General features: G+C 42.6%; 1 protein-coding gene across 2 annotated transcripts in view; it reads left to right on the forward strand.

Moving 5' to 3' along the window:
* MAPKAP1 (MAPK associated protein 1) overlaps positions 1-20233 on the forward strand; it is a 239854-nt gene that overhangs the window by 146455 nt on the left and 73166 nt on the right. Inside the window, exon 8 of one of the 2 annotated variants that reach the window (XM_075322833.1) lies at positions 14049-14099. The exons of the other annotated variant lie outside the window; for it this stretch is intronic. Coding sequence (XP_075178948.1) covers positions 14049-14099 — 51 coding nt within the window. The remainder of the gene's footprint in view (positions 1-14048; positions 14100-20233) is intronic. 2 annotated transcript variants of the gene reach the window in all.

Here is a 20233-nt window from a genome sequence, read left to right on the forward strand (position 1 = left end):
AGTGTTTCTCCAAAATCTTGAGATTATCCATATTTCAGTGTTTCTCCACAATCATGAGACTATTCATATGTCAGTATTTCTCCACAATCTTGAGATTATCCATATCTCAGGGTTTCCCCACAATCTTGAGACTATCCATATCTCAGTGACTCCCCACAATCCTGAAACTATCCATATCTCAGTGTTTCCCCACAATCGTGAGACTATTCATATGTCAGTATTTCTCAACAATATTGAGACTATTCATATATCAGTGTTTCCCCACAATCATGAGACTATCCATATCTCAGTGTTTCCCCACAATTTTGAGACTATCCAGATCTCCGTTTTTCACCACAATCATGAGACTATTCATATCTGTGTTTCCCCACAATCATGAGACTATCCATATCTGTGTTTCCCCACAATCATGAGACTATCCATATCTCAGTGATTCCCCACAATCATGAGACTATCCATACATCAGTGACTCCCCACAATCTTGATACTATTTATATGTCAGTGGTTCCCCACAATCTTGAGACTATCCATATTTCTGTTTCCCCACAATCATGAGACTATCCATATCTCAGTGATTCACCACAATCTTGAGACTATCCATACCTCAGTGACTCCCCACAATCTTGATACTATTTATATGTCAGTGGTTCTCCACAATCTTGAGATTATCCATATTTCAGTGTTTCCCCACAATCTTGAGACTATTCATATCTCAGTGTTTCCCCACAATCATGAGACTATCCATATCTCAGTGTTTCCTCACAATCATGAGACTATCCATATGTGTTTCCCCACAATCATGAGACTATCCATACCTCAGTGACTCCCCACAATCTTGATACTATTTATATGTCAGTGGTTCCCCACAATCTTGAGACTATCCATATTTCTGTTTCCCCACAATCATGAGACTATCCATATCTCAGGGATTCCCCACAATCTTGAGACTATCCATACCTCAGTGACTCCCCACAATCTTGATACTATTTATATGTCAGTGGTTCTCCACAATCTTGAGATTATCCATATTTCAGTGTTTCCCCACAATCTTGAGACTATCCATATCTCAGTGTTTCCTCACAATCATGAGACTATCCATATGTGTTTCCCCACAATCTTGAGACTATCTGTAATATAAGCATTGATTAGACCTATAGGTGATTTAATAATACTCCCAACTGGATTTTTTTTCTTTTTGACCACTGCCACCCAAATTGACGAGCTCTGTAGCCCGTCCAGGAATATATTAAAGTTGACATTGTTCCCAAAACCCCTGCTCTTTCCCCACCAACGATCCGTCACGGGGTCTAACAAGCTATCGACAGGCGAGAGTGAAAGGGGGAGCAAGTTTTTTAATAAAACTGGCGAGAGATAAGGCGATGAAGGACACGGGAGAGCAATCTCAAGGCCGTATTTCCAGGGAGAGATAAGAGAGCCTGGGAGAGATCAGATCCTCATAAAGGGACAGCGAGATGGAGAGGGGACAGGAGCCTCATTCTGCTGCCAACGTCTGCAAGCAATTTGGCTCCGCTCCAGGGTCTATTGTTCAACCCAGGCTGTGGGCAGCCGGCTCCAGATGTTCCAGCTGCACGCGTTCAGATTGTGCCAGCTGACGGCACGCCGTGGTACCCGGCTCCTCCGGACGCCCATCTCTGACCGCTGAGATAGCATTAAATGATGATGATCTCTCTCTCGCTCCCAAGTTGGGAGACAGAACTCTGCATATAAATCTCCATCCCATCGCAGCGTGAGAAGTCTTTATCCATCATCGCTCATAATGAACAAGTCGTTAGCCGCCGCGAACGTTCTCCCGAGCCGGACTGCTTTATCCCATTTTTTTTTTCGTCTTCTCCTCCTTTTGCCTTTTTTTCTATCTTGTCTTTTATGCACCTTTTTTTTTTTTTTCTCTCCTTAGACTTAGCCTTTATCTGGTGTATCTGTGAATTATCTCTCTCTGCTGCTGCTCGCAGGAAAGTGAGACCAGGTCAATTAATCACCGCCCAGGAACCCGCTTGCCTCGTTCTTGAGTCTTTTTCTCAAGGTCGAGGCGAGTTCTAACTACTTCAGAGGCCAAGCTGCATAAATACAAGGCCAGTCTTACCGCCGGTGTCCACTTATCGCTGCTGCAAGAGCATACGCTGCACATTTGGCCGTATCATTGATTTCCAAGATACTATAGGTCTTCAATTTCATATAAAAGGCACATCTTTTTGGGCAAAAGGGACAGCCATTTTTTAGGCCTTTTTAAAAACAAGAGGTCGCAATGAGTTCCCTCCCCGATGCAGAAAGGGATTATATATCCTTCTCTATGAATCAGGCCTTCAAGATTACTTTGGTTTATATGTGTACACCTGACCATCTTTTGCACTAGTAGCTGGGGAGAGTCTGGATCTGGAGACAGATATTTTTGGGGTTTGGGGTCTCCTTCCATCAAAACGACCGAGCGTTGTTGCTTTTAGTTATTTTAAAAGTTTAGTCCCCCTCAAAAGCACTTTTGTGTTAGGTTTCTGCAGGATTTGTTGTGAAAGTTGTATGTTTAGGTTTGCACCTAATCACAAGGCCCCCATCCCACCCTTTAACAGTACCCTGTTTCCCTAAAACCTATACCAAAATAAGCCCTAGTATGATTTTTTTTTTGTGCTTTTTAAAGTATGCTTAACTTATAAACCCTACTCCAAAAATAAACCCTAGTATGAATGTTTTGGGCTTTTTGGAGTATGCTTAACATATAAGCCCTACTCCAAAAATAAACCCTAGTATGAATGTTTTGGGCTTTTTGGAGTATGCTTAACATATAAACCCTACTCCAAAAATAAACCCTAGTATGAATGTTTTGGGCTTTTTGGAGTATGCTTAACATAGTAGCCCTACTCCAAAAATAAGCCCTAGTATGAATTTTTGGACCTTTTTGGAGTATTCTTAACATATAAGCCCTAGTATGACTTTTCGGGGCTTTTTGGAGTATGCTTAACATATAAGCCCTACTCCAAAAATAAGCCCTAGTATGAGGTTTTTTGGGCTTTTTGGAATATGCTTCACCAATAAGCCCTAGTGTGAATTTTTGGGGCTTTTTGGAGTATGCTTAACATTTAATCCCTACTCCAAAAATAAACTCGTGTGGTTTTTTTTTTTTTTTTGTTTTTTTTGGGGGGGAGGTTTTGGAGTATGCTTAATATATAAGCCCTACTCCAGAAATAAGCCCTAGTATGACTTTTTTGGGAGTATTCTTAACATTTAAACATTACTCCAAAAATGAGCCCTAGTATGACTTTTTGGGCTTTTGTGAGTATGCTTAACATATAAGCCCTACTCCAAAACTAAGCCCTAGTTGCGATTCCATAAGGCTAAAAAAAGTTAAAGAATACAGCTGGGCACTTCATTAAAGAAAGCAGACACCAATATAAGAAAGCAGACTATATAAGACATCCCCTGAAAATAAGCCCTCCCACGTCTTTAGGAGCAAAAAAATAATATAAGACCCTGTCTTCTTTTCGGGGAAACCTGGTAGATTTAAATTGGCCGAACCCGCCAATATTTTTTGGCATCGCCCGACATTCCAAGGTGTACCCGGGGGCTTTCCATATGGGTGAAGATATGGATGACAGTGGGGTAGACGGAAGATATGGATGACAGTGGGGTAGACGGAAGATATGGATGACAGTGGGGTAGAGGGAAGATATGGATGACAGTGGGGTAGAGGGAATATATGGATGACAGTGGGGTAGAGGGAAGATATGGATGACAGTGGGCTAGAGGGAAGCTATGGATGACAGTGGGGTAGAGGGAAGATATGGATGACAGTGGGGTAGAGGGAATATATGGATGACAGTGGGGTAGAGGGAAGCTATGGATGACAGTGGGGTAGAGGGAATATATGGATGACAGTGGGGTAGAGGGAAGCTATGGATGACAGTGGGGTAGAGGGAAGCTATGGATGACAGTGGGGTAGAGGGAAGCTATGGATGACAGTGGGGTAGAGGGAAGCTATGGATGACAGTGGGGTAGAGGGAAGCTATGGATGACAGTGGGGTAGAGGGAAGCTATGGATGACAGTGGGGTAGAGGGAAGCTATGGATGACAGTGGGGTAGAGGGAAGCTATGGATGACAGTGGGGTAGAGGGAAGCTATGGATGACAGTGGGGTAGAGGGAAGCTATGGATGACAGTGGGGTAGAGGGAAGCTATGGATGACAGTGGGGTAGAGGGAAGCTATGGATGACAGTGGGGTAGAGGGAAGCTATGGATGACAGTGGGGTAGAGGGAAGCTATGGATGACAGTGGGGTAGAGGGAAGCTATGGATGACAGTGGGGTAGAGGGAAGCTATGGATGACAGTGGGGTAGAGGGAAGCTATGGATGACAGTGGGGTAGAGGGAAGCTATGGATGACAGTGGGGTAGAGGGAAGCTATGGATGACAGTGGGGTAGAGGGAAGCTATGGATGACAGTGGGGTAGAGGGAAGCTATGGATGACAGTGGGGTAGAGGGAAGCTATGGATGACAGTGGGGTAGAGGGAAGCTATGGATGACAGTGGGGTAGAGGGAAGCTATGGATGACAGTGGGGTAGAGGGAAGCTATGGATGACAGTGGGGTAGAGGGAAGCTATGGATGACAGTGGGGTAGAGGGAAGCTATGGATGACAGTGGGGTAGAGGGAAGCTATGGATGACAGTGGGGTAGAGGGAAGCTATGGATGACAGTGGGGTAGAGGGAAGCTATGGATGACAGTGGGGTAGAGGGAAGCTATGGATGACAGTGGGGTAGAGGGAAGCTATGGATGACAGTGGGGTAGAGGGAAGCTATGGATGACAGTGGGGTAGAGGGAAGCTATGGATGACAGTGGGGTAGAGGGAAGCTATGGATGACAGTGGGGTAGAGGGAAGCTATGGATGACAGTGGGGTAGAGGGAAGCTATGGATGACAGTGGGGTAGAGGGAAGCTATGGATGACAGTGGGGTAGAGGGAAGCTATGGATGACAGTGGGGTAGAGGGAAGCTATGGATGACAGTGGGGTAGAGGGAAGCTATGGATGACAGTGGGGTAGAGGGAAGCTATGGATGACAGTGGGGTAGAGGGAAGCTATGGATGACAGTGGGGTAGAGGGAAGCTATGGATGACAGTGGGGTAGAGGGAAGCTATGGATGACAGTGGGGTAGAGGGAAGCTATGGATGACAGTGGGGTAGAGGGAAGCTATGGATGACAGTGGGGTAGAGGGAAGCTATGGATGACAGTGGGGTAGAGGGAAGCTATGGATGACAGTGGGGTAGAGGGAAGCTATGGATGACAGTGGGGTAGAGGGAAGCTATGGATGACAGTGGGGTAGAGGGAAGCTATGGATGACAGTGGGGTAGAGGGAAGCTATGGATGACAGTGGGGTAGAGGGAAGCTATGGATGACAGTGGGGTAGAGGGAAGCTATGGATGACAGTGGGGTAGAGGGAAGCTATGGATGACAGTGGGGTAGAGGGAAGCTATGGATGACAGTAGGAGAGACTGAAGACATGGATGAAAGATATGGATGAAAGCCGAACAAGTATTTGATGGCCGGCTATACAAGTTTAGGTTTACAGACATGAATGCAAGGAAGATGCGGCTGCACATGGCTGCCCATGTAATGTAACAACCACCCAGGTCTATGGGAGCCAAGAGTCTATGATACCAATAAGCCCTAAATAGCTGCTGCTTTTAGGAGCCATGTTTCTAAAGCCATTTTATTCGTAGCCCACTTGGGTTTCCGGTATTTTTAATACAAAACCTTATTTAGTCTGGAACACTTTTCTTGCTATTAAAAATGCCGGGATCCTGACGGTCATTAGAAGAGGACGGGATCTGTCAGGCTTTGTAGCAACAAATCCGGCATAGCTTTCATCGTTTGTTCCACCCGGAAGCAATGACGTTGGTGTGAACAGAGCCCGATTGTAAGACTTCTTCTAATCACATTGAAATTTGCCCAAAAATGCAGTTTATTTTCTTATTTTTCCCTTTATATGCATTAGATTATTTAGTATTTTTTTTGCACCCGTTCCCTCCTGATTTGTGTCCTTGTGATACTGTGAAAACACTTATTCACATCATCACAGTCCGCTTGGCATCCGTCACGTGTGTTTTCCTTGGCACGTTGTTCCCGTGCATGGTGACGATGCCAGACAGAATCATATATATATATATATATATATATATATATATATATATATATATATATATATATATATATATATATATATATATATATATATATATATATATATATATATATATATATATATATATTAATTAATGCAATCGGCCATTATTGTCCTGTGGGTTTTCTCGTAGAATATGATCGGATACTCCTCTTATACCCTCTGCAAAATACCGATACCAAACACAATGTGCCCCATAAACTCTCCTGAACGTTTCCTATGGATCCTCGATGCCGGCTCATTCTGTAAACTTGTTGGCCCAGGAATACTTAATCCTTTTAAGTACAAACTGCTCCCCGGGTTTAATTGTTAAACAACGTCCCTTGCCAAACATTTCTCCGAGGTGACCGGGAATTTTCCACAGGTCACGGCGAGTTATTAAGACGCAGCCGTCGAACGCCTAATACCTTTCAGCATAAATGAAAACATCTGTTTAGAAGCCGTGTCACAGCTGTCAGACTTTGCATCTTAAATTGTCTAAAAGTGACACAAAATAGCCAAAAAATTGTCTGCACCGTTGAGTAAGCATATTATCTCAGCCAGGCAGGAAATGGGAGAGCCGGCGATACCAGAGATCAGATGGCCGGCGTCTGGAGCACAAATGCTTCTGGATTAATAAAATTTGCCTTTTAACGCTTTCATAGCTGTAGTTCTGGAGTAATGTTTCATATATAGAATAAAAAGCATTAAAGCTGGGGGGTGTAATTTAGGTTTTAAAAATGGAGATGGTAGTCGTCGCATCACAACAGCTGGAGAGCCACAGATTGGTGACCACTGGTCTAAGGTAGACAAGGTAGACCCGTTTTGTCGTATGGGTATTCAGTTTTCCTGGACTTATGACCATATACATTAGTGAAAAGTCTGTCGAACCTGCTTTTTTTGGGGGGAGAAGAACTGGCCACCCAATGTCTATGGAGGCCCCTTGACCCTACCCCGACATAATCAGTGGTCGTTCCTTCCACCCTCCCAGAAAATAAGCTGCCGATTAGAAATTTTTGACAGCGTCCTGCCCTCTCTTCCCGCTGAAAACTCAACCAAGCATGCACATATATTGGGGGAGTGGAGAGAGAGAGTTGACCAAATCCGGTCATAGATATTAGATCGCTGTCGGCCGATCGATGCTTTGTCCCGTCGTTTATCCGACAGCTATGTTGACCGTCTCTTCCATACACAGGAGCACCAATTCGGCAGAGCACACCAGTGTTCTCTACAAGAAAGCCACCGACAGACTCCAGTGTTCTCTACAAGAAAGCCACCGACAGACTCCAGTGTCCTCTAAGAGAAAGCCACCAACAGACCCTTTTTTTGTTCTCTACGAGAAGCCACCGACAGACCCCTTTGTTCTCTAATAGAAAGCCACCGACTAGACTCCCGTGTTCTCTACGAGAAAGCCGCCAACAGACTCCAGTCTTCTCTAAGAGAAAGCCGCCAACAGACTCCAGTCTTCTCTAAGAGAAAGCCGCCAACAGACTCCAGTCTTCTCTAAGAGAAAGCCGCCAACAGACTCCAGTGTTCTCTAAGAGAAAGCCGCCAACAGACTCCAGTGTTCTCTAAGAGAAAGCCGCCAACAGACTCCAGTGTTCTCTAAGAGAAAGCCGCCAACAGACTCCAGTGTTCTCTAAGAGAAAGCCGCCAACAGACTCCAGTGTTCTCTAAGAGAAAGCCGCCAACAGACTCCAGTGTTCTCTAAGAGAAAGCCGCCAACAGACTCCAGTGTTCTCTAAGAGAAAGCCGCCAACAGACTCCAGTGTTCTCTAAGAGAAAGCCGCCAACAGACTCCAGTGTTCTCTAAGAGAAAGCCACCAACAGACTCCAGTGTTCTCTAAGAGAAAGCCGCCAACAGACTCCAGTGTTCTCTAAGAGAAAGCCGCCAACAGACTCCAGTGTTCTCTAAGAGAAAGCCGCCAACAGACTCCAGTGTTCTCTAAGAGAAAGCCGCCAACAGACTCCAGTGTTCTCTAAGAGAAAGCCGCCAACAGACCCCTTTGTTCTCTAAGAGAAAGCCACTGACTAGACTCCCGTGTTCTCTATGAGAAAGCCACCGACAGACAAGTCTAGTGATCGCTTATTTCTGCGATCGGCAGTCAGAATTGCCCAATTAACATTTCTCCTAATAATCATTTTGGCCAGGCCCCCCCATATACAAACTGTTAGCCAAACAAGTCGATATACCCAATTTCAGGGTGACTGATGGTTTATGGCCCCAATGCGCAAAAGACAAAAGCTGTCTAAACCCGCCAAGAACGGCAGGACCAGCTCTCCATCTTATGTGTATGGGGAGGGTCTCCTGAATCCCCTGAGAAGGATCCGGCTGTTGGAATTTAAACCCTTGATCCCTTTGATTTCAAATTTAAACCCTTGATCCTTTTGTTTTCAATAGAGGTAAGCAGCTGCCAGAAGTGTGTGGCATCGGCTTTTTCTCCTGTGCCCCTTAAAAACTCATGAACAGTCAGTATGGCGTTCATATGTACGGAGGAGTCGGGAGAGATGGCTGACTGCCGAATGAACTGTATGACCAGCTTAAAGTGTAAGGGAACCCTCCATAGGTCTCCAGTGAGATTAGCCGATGTATTTTATAGACTGAAGGTGGCCAAACACATTAGGTCAGAGTAACTTTATGCAGGAAAAAAAAAAAAACCTCAGCTCACCGCAGTCAAGTCAAAGCTTCAGGAGTAGATCACCTGATCCTGCACGGAAAATCCCAGGTATAGAGATCCAATAGAACTCCAGCAGATCGCAGGCAATCGGTGTATTAAAACTTCCACTTTATTCTTGCATTAAAAACTACATGCGGTATCCACAGAGAGATACAGGAATAAATCATCCAACGCGTTTCGACTTAACGCAGTGTCGCAGAGTCTTATTCATTGAGGTCTACAAAAGTTTGGTTTTGAGATTGACTGTAGTTCAATAGACCTGTTGCATATTCTGACAAGTCACTGTGAAGAGTCAGTAGATTGTTATAAGATCTCCCCCCCCCCCAACCCTCGATCACCTTAAATAACAAACTTGTCACCAAGATAGTGAAGAACTTAAGTAGTTTAGCCCACTGAGGTATTATCACACAGATTTAATGGCTCTGACACCACTAGCCCACAATTGTCATTCCTTGTTGGTCTCTGACACAGGTGACAGTCAGTCATGTGGTTTCTGGCCATAGAAGGTTACAGTGTCTGGCTGCACAGAATGCTCCCTGACTTTCTATTGTTCCTGCTGTCAGTATTCATTGGTATAGGTAGATTTCCTGCCAAATTCATCTCTACCCCTTTTGGACCCAGCAGGAGCTCACCCTCCACCCAGCTACTGATTATCAGCATTATCTTGGTGTCTAAATATCCCTTCCTTGGACTGGAGCTGGTGATATTTTAATGTTCCTTCGCTCTTAAGTTGCAAGCAGGTGGCTTGTACTCCTCTGTGGTATCGTTGCTGAAAACTTTGCTGAACTGCTACATGAGTCATCTAATGATAAGTAGTTCATGCATTTTCCCCTGTGTCCTCCTTGTGTCTTCTATGGTTGGTTAGTGGGGTTGACGAAGAGCTCATCTCATCCGTTCCCTATTTAGGACCAAGCACTAGGGATACCTGGGGTCAGGTATCCGGCTCAGCGCATAGGTGAAGAACCTATCTAGGGTGGTGAGGGACCTAAAGGACCAGCAATAGATTCGGTCAGGGGTCACCATCTTCCCTTTCCCTACACACAGGGTTTTCCTTCCCTTTTGCTGTACACTTGGTGACAGTTACTGACTTTGATGGCTGTACAGTATAATCCTCCCTATGTGTACAGATCCGATATTCCCTTTATATAAACTCTTCATCCTGAAATGACTGCACCTAATCACTCAATCGTCCAACTCCATGCACTTTAAGAAAAGACAGACCAGCAGGTTTTATATGGAAACTCCTGTAAGTGACTCCGGTAATGCATGTCTCTTCACCTAGCCAAATGAAAACCAGATCTCCTGCTTTGCACTGAGGAGGGGCAAAGACCCTGAAACAGTTGTCTGCAAATGGAGATTCTGGTTTGTCTTCTCATCGGGACAATATTGACTTTTAGGATTTCTATATCCAATTAATGGCTCTTAAGCCCACTTTACACGTTGCAATTTGTTGTGCAATCACGTTTGCAATGTGACACGCCCAGGTCGCATATCTGATCTAATGAGATCGCACGTAGGTCGTTCATTTGCTGTCACACGTGCGTTAGTAGTCTCTGTTAAATTGATCAACTTTGTGTGCGATCCTTTAGATCATGTGTTCTGTGACGTATGCATTGGGCACCTTTTTTTTATTTTTATTTATTGACTTGCCAAGCGTGTGTAATGTGTAGGGATGCGTTTTTACTATGTCATCTGCCATTCAGCTCTGCTACATGGCCGCTGACAGCAGACACAGACAGCCATGTAGCAGAGCTGAATGGCAGATGACAGCAGAAAGAGCCGCACGATCAGAATGAACTCGGGTGAACTTCACCCGACTTCATTGTCATGCTACGGCTCTGTCTGTGTCGCGTCCTGATTAGCGGTCACCAGTGAAGGACTCAACGGTGACCGCTAAACTCCTGAGTAACTGAATTGAGCAGCCCTCTCTCATATACTCACCGATCCCCGATCTCCGGCGCGGCTCTGCACGGTGTTCACACTGCTCCGGCGGCTTTTACTATTTTGAAAAAGCCGGCCGCTCATTAAACAATCTCGTTTTCCCTTTTTTCCCCGCCCACCGGCGCCTATGATTGGTTGCAGTGAGACACGCCCCCACGCTGAGTGACAGGTGTTTCACTGCACCCAATCACAGCAGCCGGTGGGCGTGTCTATACTGTGCAGTGAAATAAATAATTAAATAAATAATTAAAAAAAAAAAACGGCGTGCGGTTCCCCCCAATTTTAAAACCAGCCAGATAAAGCCATACGACTGAAGGCTGGTATTCTCAGGATGGGGAACTCCACATTATGGGGAGTCCCCCAGCCTAACAATATCAGTCAGCAGCCGCCCAGAGTTGCCACATACATTAGATGCGACAGTTCTGGGACTGTACCCGGCTCTTCCCGATTTGCCCTGGTGCATTGGCAATCGGGGTAATAAGGAGTTAATGGCAGGCCATAGCTGCCACTAAATCCTAGATTAATCATGTCAGGCGTCTCCCCGAGATACCTTCCAGGATTAATCTCTAAGTGACAGTAAATAAACACACACACCCGAAAAAATCCTTTATTAGAAATAAAAAAACACAAACATATACCCTCGTTCACCACTTTAATAAGCCCGAAAAAGCCCTCCATGTCCGGCGTAATCCAGGATGGTCCAGCGTCGCTTCCAGCTCTGCTGCATGGAGGTGACCGGAGCTGCAGAATACACCGCCGCTCCTGTCAGCTCCACGCAGCTAATGAAGGGAATAGCGTGATCAGATGAGCTGTCACTGAGGTTACCCACGGCCACCGCTGTATCCAGTGACAGCGGGTAACCTCAGTGACAGCTCATCTGATCACGCTATTCCCTTCATTAGCTGCGTGGAGCTGACAGGAGCGGCGGTGTATTCTGCAGCTCCGGTCACCTCCATGCAGCAGAGCTGGAAGCGACGCGGCACCATCCTGGATTATGCCGGACATGGAGGGCTTTTTCGGGCTTATTAAAGTGCTGAACGAGGGTATATGTTTGTGTTTTTTATTTCTAATAAAGGATTTTTTCGTGTGTGTGTCTTTATTTACTGTGAGAAAAAGAAAGTGTTCAGCTCACCCCTCTTCACTCTAGGATCCACCACCGATGCACGGAACGCCCTGGCTCGGGCGGAGAAACACAGTCATGGAGAGGAAAATATCCAGCATCAGAAGGAGGAGAGGTAGTAGTAAAACTTAAATTTTATTGAATCCATTAAAAACAGGATACAACACGCATAGAAGCTAGGGACACACAGTGAAACACAGGACTATCCTACGCGTTTCAACCTTACGGTCTTAATCATGGATATCCATGATTAAAACCGTAAGGTTGAAACGCGTAGGATAGTCCTGTGTTTCACTGTGTGTCCCTAGCTTCTATGCGTGTTGTATCCTGTTTTTAATGGATTCAATAAAATTTAAGTTTTACTACTACCTCTCCTCCTTCTGATGCTGGATATTTTCCTCTCCATGACTGTCTTTATTTACTGTCACTTACAGATTAATCATGGAAGGTATCTCGGGGAGACGCCTGACATGATTAATCTAGGATTTAGTGGCAGCTATGGGCTGCCAATAACTCCTTATTACCCCGATTGCCAACGCACCAGGGCAAATCGGGAAGAGCCTGGTACAGTCCCAGAACTGTCGCATCTAATGTATGTGGCAATTCTGGGCGGCTGCTGACTGATATTGTTAGGCTGGGGGGATCCCCATAACATGGAGCTCCCCATCCTGAGAATACCAGCCTTCAGCCGTATGGCTTTATCTGGCTGGTTTTAAAATTGGGGGGGGACCGCACGCCGTTTTTTTTAATTATTTAATTATTTATTTCACTGCACAGTATAGACACGCCCACCGGCTGCTGTGATTGGGTGCAGTGAGACACCTGTCACTCAGCGTGGGTGCGTGTCTCACTGCAACCAATCATAGGCGCCGGTGGGCGGAGAAAGCAGGGCATACGAGATTGTTTAATGAGCGGCCGGCTTTTTCAAAATAGTAAAAGCCGCCGCAGCAGTGTGAATGCCGTGCAGCGCCGGGGATCGGTGAGTATGAGAGAGGGGGTAAGAGGGATAGACTGGCATGGACAGAGAGAGAGGGACAGAGATGGTGACCGACTGACAGAGATTAGTGAATGACAGACATTGTGAGGCGCTTCAGAACGCAGCTTTTCAGCTGCGCTCTGAAGCGGACCTTTTTTAAGCTGCGGTGCAGAGCGCACACCTGCGCACATAGCCTCAGACATCAAAATCGTATGAGGGATGTCACACGTTTCAATTGACTAGGTTCCTGCAACAAAACGTTTCGATTCTAGACAAAGATACGATGTGTTTGCGATCAACGGTTTTGCGTTCAATCCTGATCGCACGTAGGTGTCACACGCAGATACCTCACAAACGATGCGGATGTGCGTCACTTACAACTTGACCCCAACGACGGATTGTGAGATATATTGAAGCGTGTAAAGCGGGCTTTAAGTTCAGTTCCTCGTCCTCTCTGAAGAGGACATTTGCATTTTAAAATTCTTAGGGGTGCATTGCATGGCCTACAAGTCTCCTTACGCTGGCTTGGCACGCTTTAAAAGGTGAACCGTTCCTCCTTAGATCCCCTGGTTTTTTTCCCTCTGTATCACTAGTCATCATTCCTCATATCACTCTCCATCTATATATCCCATGAAGGCAACGTCCACTTATTGTCCTGATTCTTATTTAAAGGGGTTGTCCGGTGAAAACAAGTTAGCACCTGTTCACAGGGTAGGTGAGAACTTGTTGATCGATGGGGTTTTGACAGATGGGACCCACCCTGATTGGCGGAACAGAGAATTTTTGGAGCGGCAGCGTGCATGCTCGACCACTGATCCATTCATTCTCTTTGACGCTGTCGGCTTTTTCCACCAGCCCCATAATGAATGAATGGATCAGTTGTTGGGCATGCAACTTGCCTCTCCATTTTGAAACCTCCGTCCCAGCTCTTGGACACCCACCGATCAGCAAATTATCTTATTTTCGCTGGACAACCCCTGTTTTAAGCACAATTTTCCACTCTCCGATCTGGCTTGTGACATTAGTCACTTGACCCCTCTGTGCATGTCAAACATATAAAGTGGAAACTCTAATGATTTTTTTTTTTAAAGGGCATGTGTTATCAGAAAATGACCTATTGTTTAATCCAGGTTTTTTTATGTTACATTTTAGACTTATACTTCCTGTCTTTTCAGGAAGAGTTTTCAGCAGGCTCCTTATCAGCAGAGGTGGGCTTACAATGACAGGTAATACCTCCAGACACAGCTGATGACACAATGCAGCAATCACAACTGGTGACCTAACCGCTTCTTTTGACCTTTGCACACGCTCATTAGATGCTTCAATACAAATGTGGTCATTGCTGCTAATGTACATGTGAATGTCCTGAAATGGGAACTTAGAGACTAATACAGATTTTAATATGGGAAAAAACATTGTTTTTTTTTTATTTTAAATAGATGAAGCACAAAAACCTGATTTAGACAATAGGTCGTTTCCCGATGACACATCCCCTTTTAAGAGTTTTTATAAGATTGTTAGTTTTTATATATATATATATATATATATATATATATATATATATATGTACACTTCACCTTATAAACACTTGCACTTTTTAAAATAGGAATAGATTAAAGATAGGCAAAAAAATACACATAGGAAAGATTTACCAAAATACTAAATTTTTTTTTTATTTTTTTTTAAGTGACACTTTTTATACATTTTTTGTTATGTCTCCTATGCAAACCATAGAATTCTGAGGACAATAGCTTGCGGGCCTGTCCCAAACATTTGTCAGCGTTCGCTCCGTGCATGCTTGTTTCTATTGATTGATGTAGGTATTTCGTCTTTATAAACCTCCAGCTGGAAACAACAGAATCTTCAACATTGGCTCCAAGAGTGGAAAAGGAAATACCTAGTTCCAAAATTAGGAAACCTTCTAGATCATCTAACCCCTTCCCGACCGGACAGATTTCATTTTTTTTTCCTCTTTTAGTTCTTCCAAGAGTATTTTTTTTTTTCCTTCCTAGAGGACTTACTTTGTTTTATTTTATTTTTTTTGTATTATTTTTAATATTATTATTATTATTATTATTATTTTATTTTTTTTTTCTAGAGGACTTACAAAAACAATAAAATAAAACAAAGTCCTCTAGAAAAAAATAATACAAAAACAATAAAATAAAACAAAGTATTATTTTTTTATATTTTTTTTTTCTAGAGGACTTACAAAAACAATAAAATAAAGCAAAGTCCTCTAGAAAAAAAATAAAAAATAATACAAAAACAATACAATAAAACAAAGTATTATTATTTTTTATATTTTTTTTTTCTAGGACTTACAAAAACAATAAAATAAAACAAAGTCCTCTAGAAAAAAAAAATATATATATATATAATAATAATACAAAAACAATAAAATAAAACAAAGTATTATTATTATATTTTTTAATTTTTTTTTTTTTTTTTTTGGGCAAGTTATAATTTGAATAACCCCATTAATTGTTTTTTTAAAATAATTCATTGAAATGATTGGAAAATCCGCCATTATTTTTGGGTCTCATTTTTTGCGGAGTTTTTTAACCTGGCAACATAATTCTCCACATCAATAAGATCACGCTGATATCAAACGTGTACAGTCTATTTTTACATATTTATTAGTGGTTGGAAAAAATGTAAAAGTTTGTAAAATGAAAAAAAAAAAAAAAAAATTGGCTTTGTGTTGATATTTTACAAGACCGGAAACTTTTTTTATATTTTGTTCAAAAGAGCTATATGAGGGCTTCTTTTATTTTTATTTTTTTTTTATTTTTTTATTATTACATGGCGAGCCATAGTGTCTATTGGTGCCATTTTGGGGTGCACAGAGCTTTTTGATCGTTTTTTATTCCATTTTTTTGGAGATTCAAAATGACTGAAAAATGCCAATTTAAACATTGTGACTTATTTTTCCTTTTTATGATGTTAATAGTGATGGGTAGACCCGGATTGTAAAAGTCCATGCAGTTTCAGAAGTATTCGGGTGCTGGTCCCAGGCTCGGAGTACTCAATGAACTTCAGTTAATGATCCAAATCCGACAACTTGGGAAATAAAGATAAAATAAAGGAAAAATAAAGCAAACATGCTGTACTTACTGAGTCTCCAACATGGCTGTAACTAGGTCCAGGTCATTCACTCTTCTGGGGTCGCTTATTAGCCACATACATATTCACTGCTCCCCCCCACCCACCGGCAGTCCTGGCGTCTGTGTTTGGTTGCTTCCAACTTGTGTGACAGCGTTTGACTGCAACCAATCACAGACGCTGTCTGCGGGTCACTATAGTGGTATAAAAATAAATAAATTGGCATAGGGCCCCCCCCCCCTATAAAGCATACAGCTATAGGCTGCAGCTCCCAGCCGTACTCTTATATTGCATGTTTTTATTAAATTACTTAAATAAATTATTTTACAAAAAGGCGTGCTGTCCCCACCCCCCCTAATTTTGATACCCAGCCATGATAAATCCTGACAGCTGGGGGCTGGTATACTCATGATGGAGAGACTCATGCTTATTGGGCCCCCCCAGTCTTAAAAATAGCAGCCTGCAGCTGCCGAGGATTGTCACATCGACTAGATTCGACAATCTCTTAACTTTACCTGTCTCTTAATGATTGTCCTGGTGCTGTGGCAATCAGGGTAATAAGGGGTTAATAACAGTACACAGCTGCCACGAAGCCGTAGATTAGTAATAGGAGGCATCTATGAGACCTCCCCCTGATACTAATTTTTAAGTGAAAAGAAATAAACACAAAAAATTAAAAAATCCTTTATTTAAATTACAAAAAACACCCTCTTTCACCAATTTATTAACTCCAAAAACGCCCAGGTCTGACTTAATCCACACCAGGTTCCACGACGATTCCAGCTCTGCTATATTTGAAGTGAAAGGGGACGGCCATAGAACTTGACCGCCTGCTATGGGCTTCAGACGAAGAAAGCATGAGACATGGGATGAGCTGTGACATCACTTAGGTTATCTGCAGTCACACCTGGATGTTCCCACAGACCTCCACTTGTGATCGCAGGTAACCTGACTTCCGTAAAGTTCACAGACCTGCATCTCCTGGCAGAAAACCGTAGGTTATTTTTGCCAAGAGATGCAGATTTGGTGCTGAAATTTCAACAGCATATTCCTGCACCCAATCAACACCTGGCAATAAAATCATACCAGAGCTGGAATCGTTGTAGAACCTTGTATGGATTACGTCAGACCTGGGTGCTTTTGGCGTTAATAAATTGGTGAAATAGGATGTGGGGTTTTTTGTATTTTATTTAAAATAAAGGATTTTTTTGGCCCATGTGGCTGCATTCCAGATAAATAACTCTGAATCCAGTAATGGGCCAAGTGGTGAATCTAGTATTAGGTCTAGTGTGATTTCTGATTTATTTATTTTTTAATATAGAAAACATTACAAAAATTCTTTTAACACAAAATCCTGATTTTTGTCAACAGGTAATTTTTTTTTGCCTTTTAAAGGTGATTAGATGTTTTTCTGAGAAGTTATTGTCCTACAAAAACGAACTAAAGAGGCAGTAATGCGGGAAGACACCTCTTATTCTTTCAAATTTGGGAAATATATGACCCATTCAACCTTTCCTACATGGCTGAGGGGACCATTAGGGAAAGAATTTGGCGGGACACAAGTTTTGGCATGATCTGTTGGTGGCTCTTGAGGACTGAAGTTGCGGGAACACTACCCTAGATGAAGACTGTTGTACAAACCCCAATGTTGATGAATTGGACACATACATGTTACAATCTCGATCTGTGTAGAGACATACATATCGTCAAAGGGAATCCAGTTGACAATTCAATTAAACATGTTCCGGCATTGTTATTTCATAGGGAATACAAGTAGTAATGGCTGAACCCAAACTGCACGGACCCCGAACATGGTCCATGTTACTGTCTCTGTTCGGCCTTCCGGATAAAAATTTAAAAAGGAAGCAATAACGTGGATTAAAACAAGACCGTTACTTACCAAGTTTCCACGCGGTTGTCGCACTGCTTCCAGGTGCTCATTAAACCTCATGAATAAGCACTGCTTTCCCTGCCCACCCTCTCTGACAGTGGCTGTGATTGGTTGCAGTCAGGCTGTGCCCCCACGCTCTGTGCCCGCATCTGTGATTGCTTGTCATCACAGCTGTCTGGGAGAGGAGTGTAAAAATATGTAAATGAAAAAAATTGAGTAGGGTCCCCTGTATTTTGATACCCACCACAGATAAAATAGACAGCTCGAGGCTTCAGTCCCCAGCTGTGTGCACTATCTTGGCTGTGTATCAAAATACGAGGAACCCCATTTTTTTTTTAATTATTTAAATAAGTAATTTTAAAAAAACCGGCATGCAGTCCCCTCTCCCAATTTGGATACCCAGACAACATAAAGCAGATAGCTGGAGTCTGGTGTTCTCAGGCTGGGGAGGCCCATGGTTAGTGGGACCGCCCCAGCCTTAAAATAGCAGCCCAAAGCCGCCCCAGAATTGGCATATCCATTAGATGCGCCAATCCTGGCGCTTTACCCAGCTCATCCCGATTGCCCTGGTGCGGTATTTTATTTGTAATTTTTAATTTTAAACAATATAATAAAAAAGACACAAAATAAAAAATACAAACAAAATAATAAAAAAATACAAGCAAAATAAAAAAAATAATAAAATACAAAATAAAATACAAACAAAATTAAAAAATACAAGCAATAAAATAAAATACAAGCACTAAAATTATAAAGTACAAACAAAATAAAAAATACAAACAAAATAATAAATATAAGCAAAATAAAATACAAACAATAAAAATAATAAAAAATACAAACAAAATTAAAAACAAGCAATAAAATAATAAAAAAAATTACAAACCATAAAATAAAAATACAAATAAAATAATACAAACAATAAAAAAATACAAACAATAAAATAATAAAAAATACAAACAATAAAATAAAAAAGCCAAACCATAAAATGCAAAGAATAAAATAATAATGAAAAATAATACAAAAAAATACAAACCATAAAATAAAGAAAATAAGATGTAATAAAATAGTTGGTTTTTTTTCTACAATTTTCACCATATCTTTGTCTTGTTTTACAATTCCAAGGTGTCTACGGGACACAGGAGAGCAGGTTTTCACCAAGGCTTTTTACCACTAAAATTGAGGATCTCGGCCAGGTCTGAAGAGTTAAGTTGCTGTCACATTAATGCCCCGAGCATTTCCCGCATATCTCTCACCTCCACTGCTACATAATGGGAGCAAAATTGCATTTCTAAACATTTGAACTGCGGGTAACCAACACCTCACTAAACTGATCTCATTCAATTGCTTCAATTTAGCAGCAGGATTTTCCCCCCTTCCCTCCAGCATATTACCTTAGAGCTGAGTGATGTTGATAAGGCCCAGGCCTGAAAAATTGGATCCCTGATAAGGGGTCCTGTTATCAGAAGGTGGTGGTGTGAAGGAGGGGGGGGGCGCTGTTCCTCATTTCCATTTAGATGACTATTGATTATTTATTTATCCCGGCAAAGTGAGCCTCGCTTCCAATCTTATCTCGGCCGCTGCTTGTCAGCAGAAAAGAGAGATAGAGTTTACAGACATCACTATCTCAGATAAAAGTTACACTGGGCCTTTTCTTCCCTTTTTTAATCCTTGACTGAAAGGATAACTTTTTTTTTTTTTTTTTCTTCCTCCAAACCAGAAGTGACGGCGTGGATTTTCCAGTGTGATTCCTGACAGCCGGCCACATATGGTTACGTCCACTTTTGCCAATTTGAGATTTTTTTCTCGTTTTGTCCATTACAATTTTCCACGTTATATTGAACAACAAAACCTAAATTTCCCAATTTTCCTTATTCTTAACACTTGAATAGGGGTCAATCGCAACGTTCGAAAAATCCCAGTAGGCTCGTTGTCCCCTCTGCTTCTTCCGATGGTTATTGTGTGGACGCCAATGTGGTGTCTATTCTGGTGACTGGAGTGGTCAAGCATTAGCCAACCATTGTGATGTCCATTCTGATGACTGGAGTGGTCAAGCATTAGCCAACCATTGTGATGTCCATTCTGATGACTGGAGTGGCCAAGCATTAGCCAACCATTGTGATGTCCATTCTAATGACTGGAGTGGTCAAGCATTAGTCAACCATTGTGATGTCCATTCTGATGACTGGAGTGGTCAAGCATTAGCCAACCATTGTGATGTCCATTCTGATGACTGGAGTGGTCAAGCATTAGCCAACCATTGTGATGTCCATTCTGATGACTGGAGTGGTCAAGCATTAGCCAACCATTGTGATGTCCATTCTGATGACTGGAGTGGTCAAGCATTAGCCAACTATTGTGATGTCC

Source organism: Anomaloglossus baeobatrachus, chromosome 9 (genome assembly GCF_048569485.1).
Source record: "Anomaloglossus baeobatrachus isolate aAnoBae1 chromosome 9, aAnoBae1.hap1, whole genome shotgun sequence".
Lineage (NCBI taxonomy): Eukaryota > Metazoa > Chordata > Amphibia > Anura > Aromobatidae > Anomaloglossus > Anomaloglossus baeobatrachus.